Source organism: Cyprinodon variegatus, unplaced genomic scaffold, assembly GCF_000732505.1.
Source record: "Cyprinodon variegatus isolate N-32 unplaced genomic scaffold, C_variegatus-1.0 Scaffold106, whole genome shotgun sequence".
NCBI classification, from domain to species: domain Eukaryota; kingdom Metazoa; phylum Chordata; class Actinopteri; order Cyprinodontiformes; family Cyprinodontidae; genus Cyprinodon; species Cyprinodon variegatus.
Window position 1 is genome coordinate 1,379,416 of NW_015150559.1, and position 12,892 is coordinate 1,392,307.

The 12,892-nt window shown below is 37.6% G+C and overlaps 1 protein-coding gene across 1 annotated transcript in view; it reads right to left on the minus strand.

The window, feature by feature from the left end:
• Window positions 1-64: 64 nt before the first annotated feature.
• ccdc6 (coiled-coil domain containing 6) overlaps window positions 65-12,892 on the minus strand; it is a 16,852-nt gene continuing 4,024 nt past the window's right edge. Inside the window, exons 3-8 of the mRNA XM_015374607.1 lie at window positions 11,911-12,067; window positions 10,931-11,091; window positions 10,121-10,277; window positions 6,554-6,651; window positions 5,786-5,907; window positions 65-1,492 (exon numbers count right to left, since the gene is read on the minus strand). Of these exons, the coding sequence (XP_015230093.1) occupies window positions 1,292-1,492; window positions 5,786-5,907; window positions 6,554-6,651; window positions 10,121-10,277; window positions 10,931-11,091; window positions 11,911-12,067 (896 nt within the window). The 3' untranslated portion in view covers window positions 65-1,291. The remainder of the gene's footprint in view (window positions 1,493-5,785; window positions 5,908-6,553; window positions 6,652-10,120; window positions 10,278-10,930; window positions 11,092-11,910; window positions 12,068-12,892) is intronic.

Below are 12,892 nucleotides of genomic sequence, written 5' to 3' on the forward strand. Positions count from 1 at the left end.
TAAAACTAGCAGCTATAATGCAAAAATCCCCTCTATAGAATTTTGGTAAAATATCACAGTTGTTTTGATGGTGCAGATTTATTTAAGGCACAAACATTTTCCATCAATTACCATTAGAATGAAGGATATGATAAGTTCCACAATGAGACATTACAAGCAGGCTAAATATACAGTAATCCGATAAATATGTGCATAAAAATCAATGGATTTTCGATTAGGGAAACTATAACAGATGTTTGTGGAGGTGCATTTTTAAATCCTCACAGGATTACAAATGAGTAGCAATTCCTCATAAAACGAACAAAGCCAGTCTTGTCATGTCAAGAGCTTTAATCATACATAGAAATTTAGCCAACAGTACCATTCAATCAGAATGCTCTATCTGTATGTATATTTAGTGTAGATTTATGATTTTCTTTTTTTTCTGATGAGAAATATCCATTAGGATGATAGAAGCTTTCAGAAATACACTGGAGATAGATCAGAGAGAAGACTGAGTACATGACTAAGCTGTAACACCTTGGATTATAGTTGTTGACATTAATCTCTGGTTTCTGAACCAGTGTCAATCTTCATGGATATTTTTTTTTAACTTTAACTTTATTTGAAGGCTTTCAGGAACTAAAATAACTGCACTGTGTCCTACGATGGAGAACATCCCGACAGCCTTCTACAACTCTTTTTTTTAAAGACCTAGTCGAAGCCACGATTAACTTGGTCATAATGACACGGCTTAGAAAACAAAGGGTGAGCTGGAGTGGAGGACTTTACTGCTATGTGTCATATTATAGGCATAAAAAAAAAGAAAAATCAATCCATCCATCCACTTCTCTAGCTGTACATCCATCAATCCGAACATCCAACCTATAATAAAACACCACCATGGAACACACTAACTGTGCTGTTTGTGCTATCTTTGAAGCGCCACAACAACAACTCCAACCGTCTAGAGTCCCAAGCAGAGAACAGAACAGGTACAAGACAGAAGGTGGAACAAGTATTTATCCTACAAATCCCAGAAGCATTTATTCTGAAGTCCATCCTTTCCTTTTAAGAGTAGATGAGTAACGCCACATGTGGATTTGGCAGGCCGCTACCGTGACTGAGGCCGAGTCGCCTTCTTGTTTCCTTTTCCCTCCAAAACATCTGAAGCTGCGTCTTGTGGACTTTAAGAGTAAGGAACTTCACTTCCAGAGCTGGAAAAGATGGAAGTTACAGCGGTAGCATCGTGGCAATCAATGCGCAGTCATGCGCAGAGACAGAGACTGTGTGGGTGTGCACGTGTGAGGCGTTAAGGCTGGGAGGGAGGCTGCTGCTGCGGTGCTGCGTGATGTGACATGGCCGCCGGCGAGGACATGGACTGGACCATGGGCTGGGCCGGTGGGGGAAGTGGAGGTTGGACCTGCTGGGCCCCTGAGTGCGTGTTAGGAGAGGGCGGTGGTGTTGGACGTTTGAATTTGTCAGGACTGGTGCTCCTTCTTGGGGAGGGCCTCTGTTTTAGAAAGAAAGAGCAACAAGAAAGGAAGAAGATTAAAGACTTTATATGAAAAAAAGTCACATTTAGAACAGCAGTTTCATTTGGTCTGAAGTTGCCATGTCTAACATGTTACTACACCTCTGTTGTCACAGGCTGGTGTCCTCAGGCATTAAATATAGCCCTGGCTGACACACTGGATCCAATGAATGGGTCATTACCAGGCCTCCTATGATTATGCTTCTACCTTTGGATTTAAATGTGTTAAAAGAGGGGCCCATCTAATTCAACACCAACCTCTTTAGGGTCAGAGAACTTCTTTAAAGTTTCAACATTGGGTCTAAATGAAAACCTATTTTTAGAACCAATGACTACAAACTAGAGCGGGGGTCGACAACCTGCAGCCCCGGAGTCACATGAGGCTCTTTAGCGTCCCCCTTGCGGCTCCCTGGAGATTTTACAAAAATGTATGAAAATCGATTTATTTTGTTTGTTTGTTTTAATATGGTATGCAAAAAAATGTATAATGTTTTTCAATGCTGTAAACATTTGTATGATAAATAAATTTAAACAATAATTTGAGTCATAGCCATGGAGATCAGTGGCCATAACTTGGAACCAGCGTGGCGCAGTGCCAGGCAAACATTGCAGCAGGTGTGTCTCAGACCATGGTTTCTAAAGGAAAAAAGGAAGATCGCTGATGACAAAAGAGGATTCAAAGAATGGACCAAATCATTTGCTTTCAATATAAATGCAGAAGAATGGCCTTCATTTTTGCTTAGTAATGAGAGGTTGTCAAAAAAGAAAAAGAAAAATTTGGAAAGGCATTTCCAGGGAAGGCAAGCTAAATATGCAGCCGACCACCAAGCTGGGAGTGAGAGAAAAAGTGCGATTGCAGAACTTCTGGATAAATTAGAGGAGAGCAAAGATATATGGATAGATAGTGGATTGCATCTCCAATACTGCTGCTAGTTTGGTTGCAAGGATGGAAAACCGTCCACAGATCAAACAGGTAGCGCTCTGATGCAGGTATGTGAACTTTCTTCCATTTTCCCCCCAAATCCTAAAAATATAAATAACAACAAGATGGTGACAGAGGATGTGAGATTTCAGTTCCTGCTTCGTTCCTCATGACTCAATCAACTCTTCACAACAGAAACAAGTCCACCATAGAAACATTCCTTTATCGTGTTTCTATCATTTCATCAATGCAACAAAACCCGCGAAGTGAAGCGAAGTGCGGTTAAGCTATGCCAGATGAAGCAGCGCACGGTGAGAGCATTCACGACTCCTCCCTCACCTCATGCTGCGATGTGACATTTGCTCCAGGATAAACATTTAATCGTAAATGCTTATTATATATTTAAGCCCAGATACTGCTTTTCTATAGTGGGATAATACACTTAGAGCCCGTGTTGCCATAAGAGGCATATATAACACTTTTACATTTTTGCGGCTCCAGACATTTTAATTTTTTGTTTTGGTGGTCCAATATAGCTCTTTGAGCATTTTGGGTTGCCAACCCCTGAACTAAAGTTTGGCAATATGTTTTAAAAATTTAATCTTTGATTCCTTCTAATTGATGGGTTTTATAATAGAATAGGAAAACGACGTATATCGCCCAAAAACTAGCTTTTAAATCAATCATCTGGGAGGTGACCTCAGTTTGAACTGAAGCTGTGAAACATGCTTGTAATATAAACATGTTCCACAACAAACACGATATAATACTAAATGTTTTCAGGCAGTGGTATCACGCAGACATAGTTTATCGGAGATGAATAAACATCCAAGAACAAAAAATTATAAAGTGTTGAACTGATGTCAATCATATCTATTGGAGGCCAAGGAGTGGATTTGTGCGGTCCTACTGCAAACATTAAATCAAATAATCCTTAAAGCAGCATTAAATAAAAGGAAGCCATCTTCTCAACAAGAAATCAGGAGGAACATGATAAGGTAAAGACTTCTCCCTAAGATGCTAATGATTTAAATATTGGGATCTTTTTGTTTTAGTGAAACTAACTTTAATCCATCTACACCTCTTCAGATTTTATTATGTTTTTTTGAGGTGGGTTGTATTGTGCAGCTGTCTGCAACCTGCAATCCTGTAGCCACCAATCTATTTTGTTGTTCTTCACAGTGAAATTTAACATGTTTGCACCCCAGACAGATGAAATATTTCTGATAAAATACTGAAGCGATGTATGAGTTGGTAAAAGAGACTTAAACAAGTTACAGTCCGACAGTTTAAAAGCCTTTTAATGAGAAGCCAAAGTGACCAGAATAACATTAATATAAAGGTGTTGCAATCAAAACAGAATCTAAAAATAAAACTGCTGAATAGGGTTATTTGCCAACCCGGAACAAAGCTGTATATTGAAACGTGAACAGAGCCATATAAAGAGATATGCTTGTTAAACAGGGAACACTGATTTTGTTATCAACCAGTTATATAAAAAAATGCACATGCAGGAGCATTTATGAGCTGCAGAAGGTTCTTCAGGTATCAATGTTACAGGGCAGCCATATCTGAACGAAAATCAGGAGTTTTCCTTGGCAGGTCTCAGTTTGGAAAATTTGCCTGAAATACTATATGAGATATAAATGCTGTGTTCCTGACAGGATGGTGCTGCTTTATGTCTGAACTGAGACTGCTATTAGATCTATTCATCACATAAGGATGAATAGATTCCTACAGTTAAATTACAGCTGGGGCAGAAATGCCCATTAGAGTCGTCGTTTCCAGTAGAAGTTGCATAGTTTCAAGGTAAGCTACTGACATCATGATTTTACAAGAATTGAAACAGTCTGCTGATCCTTTGGTCCACAGTCCAGGAGACTGAATCACCAGAGGCCCTTTATTTAGCTGCCGCTTTATTGCCATTTGCTTTGTATCTGATAAAAGGCCCTATAGAAGGACACTTTATTATACTCCTACTCTGCTGAGCTTCTGTAGATAGAGGTGGTCCACACTAATTATTCTAAGCCTTAAAGAGAGGCTTTGTTTTTTTTTTGTTTTTTTTATCTTACAGACACACCCAGTGCCCGTTAGCCTCCACAGAAGAAAAATACATCAAATACTAACATTGTAGACAAATACTTGCTTAATATTTAAAAGGAAAAAAAACAAAACAAAAACAGATTTTTATTGCATAAATACAGCCATTTTCTATGCTTATTTTTTAATAAAAACATACTTTTTTTTTTACCTGTATCACTATATTTTTTAAATGTTAGCCGTTTACACTTTCATATATTTTAGCTGGTTTTAATAATAATAAAAAAAAAACTGAGAAAGAAAGACGAGGTGAATATGTAAGTGTTAAAATACAAAGCATTACCAGCCAATTTCTTTTTGAAGAAAATGGAATTGAATGATTGTTTTTCTTCTTCTTTTAATACCAAAGAAAAACAAAGCAGGAACAAAGAAAGGAAAAGAAATCAGTTAAGTGGTTTAATGTAATTTGGGGGGCAGAAATATGTGCTTTATTTCTATTGCTCACTGAAATCAGAGGCACCAATCTCTGCTCATATTGAAAAAAAACCCCAAAAAACTCTTAAACCATGGATACCCTAAAACGTAAACAAAAAACACTTTATGTGGCTCATAATGTAATTTATAAGTTAAAATGATAATATGTAAGCATTAGTTTGCTGGGATGCAGGAATCAACAATGCTATGTAATGAAACAGTGTCCCTGAACTGCTTAACCCCCAAATATTCTGAATAAGCAAGAAGAATCAGGATTAGACATTCTTAGAGACGCATTACTGTGGCTGAAAGGGAAAAACCAGATCTGTTCTTTGATAAAACCAGCTAAAATTGTTCCTTTCATGCCAATTAAGTAAGTCAGGATATGTTAAGAAAGTAGGCTGTAGGCTCTTTATAGTTTACCTCTTATCTTTCATTGAACCATCTTAAACCTCTTTATGCTCTAGAAACAGTGCACATAGACTTTCCTTACTGCCAACTTCTATTTCATTATCCATTTGGAAACCAAAGGTACCATAAGTCTGTCCTTGAAGACTGGTATCCTGCATGTTTCATCAGCTCAACAGACCTTAAACAATGAATGAGTCACAAGCAGAGTCCAGTAGAACTGGATGACATGGGGTGGAGCCAAGTCCTCTCTTTGATTGAGCCATGTTGGAGCAGAGAAATCTAAAGCATTCAGGACTGAGCCTTTAGGATGCTGTTGTTACTCTAAAAAGCTACACAAGACTTTTTAAAGAAATGGGTATAATTATAAGACTAAAAAGATTAGTCATATTCTTCCTTGAGCATTGATATTAGTGCATGTTGCTTACCGCTACGGCATGAGAAGAGCTTCCGTGAATGTGCAGGGCGGGGGTGTTGTAGTGGGAAATGGAAGCTCTGGACAGCGTTGCTGGAGGCGTGAAGCCTACTGTGTGTGTTCCATATGAGAGCCCTGTGAGACAATTTGTGGGGAAAAAGACAAAAAAACAAAAATGAAATTAAAAGAATGATGCATTTTTTGTCACATGACGTAACATTACTGTAGAAGCAACCATTCAACAAATAATGGTGACTATAACCACATTCTACACTGCAAAAACAATCTAGAAATAAGTTAAAATGTCTTAAATTAAGGGTAAATGCACTTAATTTGAGTAGGTCAAGATAATTTGCCAATGGAATGAGTATTTGTACTCTTATAATAAGATAATTAGATATCAACATGTTATTAGACAATGCAATTGTTTTTTTCTTATTTTAAATCCAAATTGTTTTGTTACATCTGTAAAGTGTCTCACTCCCCCCCCCTAAATTCTGGAAAAAATGCACCTATTAAAATTTTAAATGTCTCAACTTTCTGTCCTTGTCTATATTGTGATCAGAGGTTTGTTAACATTTTGAAAACGTACAAGATACATCTCTTCAGTATCTTTACTCAGTCACATCCAACATCATAATAGCTTGTTTATAAACGTTTGCACCAGGTTAGACACAGGGCAATTAATATACAACTTTTATTACAAAGATAAAACTTGGATCAAAGATAAAAGGGCTCTTAATTGACACCAAAGGTACTTTTTATTACATTTTGTACTTACCGGGTGATATGGGTCGACTCGAGCTGGGGGAGGGGGTGTAGGGGATGGGGCTGGACACCGTCCTCGCTCGTAGACCTTGTGACATCTCATTGAAGTATCTGAGAGGATCAGACGACCTTGTGAAAATGAATTGGTTTCAAGCCCAAAACATCATTCTCAATTCATATACAGATGGCGATAAAGGCATGAAGTAATATGCTAAGATCTAATCGCAACGTTCAAAACGAGGGGAGCTGGATTAGTGGTATAAAGGCAAACAGGAGATTACTTTCAAGTCTGTCTGAAACCCAGCAGATTACCTTACATATGGTGCTCATTCTAACATGCTTCAATATTGCTAACCTGCAATAAACACTCCGGTTCCTATTGACTTTTTCCCCCCCCGACTGTTCAATATAAATTAGTTTTGCCTCTGTCCCTTTTGCCTTCCGGAAACGGATATTTCCTTAATAATAGAGAGTGATGTGATTGGCTTTTGCTATCTCACGTTACACCTCGCAATGATAAAAATGTCAGCAAGTGACCTAGAACGCCTTGGTTTACTTTCTGTCAGTATCATCATATCACCTAGTTGGTTCTCAACAGTCTGTGGCGTCAAAGGTGTGCCACGCCCTACAACTGAAACTTATAACAAGCAGCTGAAGCCAAAACATGCAGAGAAAACCTAACAACCTAATGTTCTATTCATCAAATCCCTTTTTTAAACAAGCAGCAATATGGCTGCAGTTGATGCAAAACTATAGCCTTAGATTTTTTATATTTCACAGAAAACTAAAACAGAACCATATTTTTTTGTTTTCATGTAAAAAAACAAACAAATAAATATGTGCATTTATCATGAATGCCAAGAGTAATCACTTAAGACAAAAATGTCAGTTTCAAATTAAGATATCTGACTGTTTAGAGGATTTTTTGTGGTTTGAGGAGGCACAATCTAACATTTGTCTTGGATTTCTGAACATAACAGGAAATCATCTGGGTACAGCTTATGTGCCCAGGTTATTTTTAAGAATGCCTTTCAGATGTAAAATGATTACACAGTTCGAACACGCTGTTCTTAAACACACAGAAAGTACACTTTGATGTGGTCTTTGCAGAGGAAGACACACTCCTCAAACTCAAATGTGGATTACCCAGTAAAAGTATTAATACTTCCTAAACTCTTTCACTTTTTGTCATGTTACCACCATAAAAACAAAGCATATTTTACACATTTAAAGAAAAATGCATAAACAAAGTAGTAAATAATTGTTAAAATAAGGGAGGCACCGTTTTCAGACGTTTTACCAAAATAAATACCCAAGAATTTCAGCTTACATTTTTCGCCCCTCCCCCTTTACTCAGATACCAACAATTAAGGATCCAGTGCAAACAAGTGTCTGATGATGTCATCTAATTAGTAAATAGTTAACCTGTCCATAATTTAATGCAAACAATAATAAAAGTGTTCTCTGATGGCTTCAGAGGTTTGTTAGAGAACAGTAGTAAAGATTAACCATCATAAAGACCAAGGAGGACAGCAGACAGCTAATGGAGAAGCATAATTATGAAATAAAACAATATTCCAAGCTTTAAACCACAGTTTCTGAACCCTGGCCTACATGTTATAAGTGTTTCCCTGCCTCCACACAGATGACCTAAAAAAAAAAAGGTGATTTTACAGCATTAGATCAGGTGTGCTTAAGGTAGAGACATCTAAAATATGAAGTTGTTGGTTTATGTGTTCAAGGTTTATGTATTAGCATTTTTTATGCTAGGGTAGTATTTAGCAAGGAGTTTGCCACAAGCTACATAGGGCAACTGGCAGCCATGTAAAACTTGTTCTGATCAGATGCAAATAAAACTGAACTTTTTTTTTTTTGGCCAGTATGTGGTAAAAAATATAAAATATGCACATCGCCCTGAATACAATAATCCTCCAAGTGACAAATGGTGGTGGTAGAGGCATGCTGTGTTGATAAGTTTATATTAGCAGGAAAAGAAGATGGTCAGGACTGATGAGGGGAGGAGTTAATAAAGGCAAACCTGGTGGAAACCCTTTTAAAGGCCGCCAAAGACCTCCAATTTACCCCTATCCATCTGCATTGAGAAGCCCTTAGGAGGTAAAGGAGCATGTGCAGATCACACAATAAAAACCAAAGATAAATATGGCAGTTAGACCAAAAGTTCTTATCGGGAAGATTTTATAACTGTTGAAATTGCTTTATTTTTAGTTTTTGGCATGAAGATATTTTTAATCAATTATATTCAATAACTGGATAGTAGACTACTTTTTTTTGCATACTTTGATACATTTGTTTTTTAATCATTATGTTTTGGTTAAAGCAACATTTGCAGCTCTGTGGTTGATCCCAGATGTGAAAGGTCTTTTATTTTAAGCAAATCTCTCTCTTCAGTCAGTTAGTTTGAAAATTGGGATTCTGTGATTCTTTAGTTCCAGTTGGAGGTGATTTCTGCAGTTTGACAAAAAAAGAAATTGAGTCAAATTTTCACAGCATGACATCTGCCCGCAACTGCCCTCCATTGGTGTTTGGAAGATGTGCAAATGCTTTTATAGATTATAATTGCAACGAAGTTCGCAGCACAGCCAAGCTGGACGCAGAGTAAATACGGGGTACGATAGAAACACATTCTTGAATTGTAACGAATGGGTTGATAGACGGACATAAATCTAGCATATTGTTTCCAGATGTTCACCAGTTCCTGCCACATACAGACATTTCCACAAAAAAGACGCTCCTAGTCTCATAATTTACAGTAAAGATTGGATTCTTAACAGTGCAGTGTGCCATTGTCATAGGGCCACTCCCACACACAGATCTTATTAATGTAGTGGAGGACAAAAATGCTGACATCCTGGGTGCTTCCATTTCTAAAGAGGAACACTGGAGCTGCAACCTCCACTGCGCCTTTAACAGCATTAAAAGGTGGAAAAGGCTTATCTCTGTAGTTACTTTCTGCATCCACTGTGCCTTAAAAGCACGGGCGCTTCTATCCGCAATGAAGATGGTTCAGCTAACTACAGGTTTTGACTGGTGAGCTAAATGCATATTAACATCACATTAATCAGATTTCTATTTTAAAAAACCTTAGAAAATCTTTGTACCTTTTTTTCCCCTGTGCTTCAATGTTGTGCTCCATTTGTTCTGTTTTATTACATAAAAACCCAATAAAAAACACTGAAGTTTAAGGTCAGAACAGCACGAAATACAAAAGCTCCATGAAGTATGGATGTCTGCATGATAATTGTTTTCTATCCGAAAGAGAGGAAGCTATATTGAACGCCTAGTTAACCTTATAATGGCGGTCTTACTATATAAATCATCTATTAGTTTTTTTTTTTAACTTTTCCAGCTCTTGACTTATTTAAATTTCAAGTTCAAACTTATAGGACAATAAGCAGAATGCTTTCATTTATTATGATCTTCCAATTCATCAGCAAGGACCCTCACAATATCAGACTTATCTACAGATATTACTGTTGAATATAATTTTGTACTGACCTAATGTAAAAACTATTTTTAAACCAAGTGATATTCTGTACTGTGATATGTAGCATTTTTTCACCTCTCATCATCCATCTCCAGACTGGATTCACTCTCAGACAGTTGCCTGCATAGAGCCTCCCTGCGCTCCATCTCTCTCTGAAGCTTTCTTTGCAACCGAATGTTCTCCTCCCGCATCTGCCGCTCCTCTTCTATGTACTGGGCCCGCTTCTCAGTGTCTAGACAGAAACATATACATATATATAATAACAAGAGCACCCAAATCAACTGAGTCAACCGACTACCACACAAAAACATCTATCTGAAAGTGGTGAACAATGTCCCAGTAAACTCAATACAACCCATTGTGTGCATTACACTGCTGTTGCTTTTCCAGCTAAGAAGTGGGTCAATGCCAGGCTTTAATAACACAGCTGGTTTAGAAGACAAACAAAGAGGAATGCTGTGACTCCTTATCCTAGCGTCCTTTACCTCAAGTTTGTTAAAAAAAAGTTTGTGTTATATCTCCATCTAGTGGTAAGAAGGAGCGCAGACAAAATCCAAGTTACAGAATGCAGCCTCCCAACAGTAGCTGTTTTCTCCTGTGTTGTGATGTCACTGCTACCTTTTTTAAAATAATTAATATAAATGATGCCCTCATAAAATTATATGTAGAGATAGCATTATTATTTTAGTCATTTGTAAAGTTAGGACAAAAGAGCGTGCAAAACTTCATGTCACAATCCAACACTGATATCATTTTGAATAGACAACATAAGAAAAAGTAACACTGGGTACAAAAAACTGTTCACCTTTGTTTACCAGTTAGTTTTACTAATAACGGATTAATATTGAATGCCAACCCCACACCTGCAGGACAGCGAGCACTTACGCTGCAACTCAGTGGTACGCAGACTTTTCTTGAGTCTTTCCACCTCATTCTTCAGGAAGCGGATATGCCGCATCATGTTCTCTGGTGAGTCTATTTCCATGGAAACATCTCGAGGAGAAGGAGGAGCTGATACAGGCTGGTCCAACTTCTCTTGAAGGATTCTAGTTGAATAGAAAGGGCATTATTAATTTACTTAAAGATAAAAACAAAACATATTGCTACTGAAGTAACTATAAAAAAAGAACAGCATGACCCTTAAGAACTTTAACATTTTCAAAACAAATGTAGTCCTATTGAGCTGTGATAAAATGCTGCAAGGATTTACATTAGTTCCAAGACTTTTTATTTCTAGATGCTGTTTATTAGATTAAATAGACAAAGTCTTTTGAATGCTGTAGCTCTGTCTACAGAAATTAAAGCGTAAGATACCAAAGGGCTAACATAATTTAAATATAAAATTGCATTTCTGCTTTTACAAATAAAAACTTGGAACTGATTTACAAATATAAAATATGTGTATCTCAAGCTTCTGTATAACATTTAAGACATCTTTGCTGTGAACAAAACTTTAATTAGAGATGTCCCAATCTGATATTGATATTGGAAATTGGTTTGATAAAAGCCAAAAGATGTATATTGAAATATTTTGGCCTGCAACTAAAGTCTCTGATCTAAGCAAGCCGACAGAAAGAGTTTATCCGGGAAATCCTTGATTTTAATCACAGCCCGCATGATAAAACTCGTCTAGATAGCTATCTTATTTACATTTTTTAGAAAACGGATTATGTTATTTGTCGAGAGCAAAAGAGGTCTTATGCTAAAGGACTGACCTTGTTGCCAAAAAAGAAATGTCCAGTGTTTGGAGACAACAGGTTAGGTAAAATTTTGTTTTTTTAAACCAGCAACACACCATCCTGAAGGATCTATCTTTATTTTAACATCTTTGTTTAAACAGAGCCACTGCTGATTTTATTTTCTACCTTTTCTCCGCCTCCAGTTTGTCCATCCGCTTCCACAGCCTGTTGACAAGTGCTTCTTGTTCTTGCTCTAACGTGTTCTCAAGGTCAATCTTCTCCCTCCTCAACTGGAAACGGAAAACAAAGAAATACATTTCAGAAAAAAACAAGATGGTGCCAACTGAATGCGCACTCACAAAAAAAATAAAATAATCTGTCTTCAAACCAAAGGACAACACCCTAAGAAAACTTTCCTTATAAAGAGATCTACATACATCAGACTAAGACTTATCACACATGTTTAAGAACACATCAATCCTTCAGGACATGACGTTCTCTGCAGATGCTGGATGAGGTCTTCTTGTGCACAGGGAGTCCTCCATTACGTCAAAGTAGTCTGACAGTTTAGAGCATTAACAGACATCCACACAGAAGTCATGGTTGTTTATCATAACCATGGCAGGACACAGGGATCCTGAGCGGAGCATGGGGGCATACGGTTACAGAAGAACGTTGTGTCCAAGAAACTGAAGCAGAACTGGTAGAGAGAATTTCTGGTGAGTAATTAACTGTCTCCAGTTCTTGCAGTCCTTGTTAAAACCAGAAAAAAATACTTCATAAATCTTTAGAAAATAAAAAGCCATGCTTTCCAAGTGACAAAAACTCTCCTTATTAAAGCCCCTGGCAGAGTAAAAGCAATATGCACGGCACACACCCCTAAGGCAAGGGGTCAGAGTTGAAACTCCAAATTGCAACCAGACTCAGCAATGTAGACTGTTGCAAAATTGAAGAAACTGGCTTGTTTTGCTGGTGGGTGTGTGTACCTGTCATTCTGTAAAAGCTCTGGCATTCTGATCCCTGAGGGGGAGGAGGAGACTGAGCAGCGAAAAGGAGCCTGAGACAAGAATAATATGACAGCCTGCTGGTTTGTTTGGAAAATTTACAGAAAGTTTTCTGAAAATATAAACAGACTGGGCTTAAGGAGCACAAAGTCATCAGCTCATAG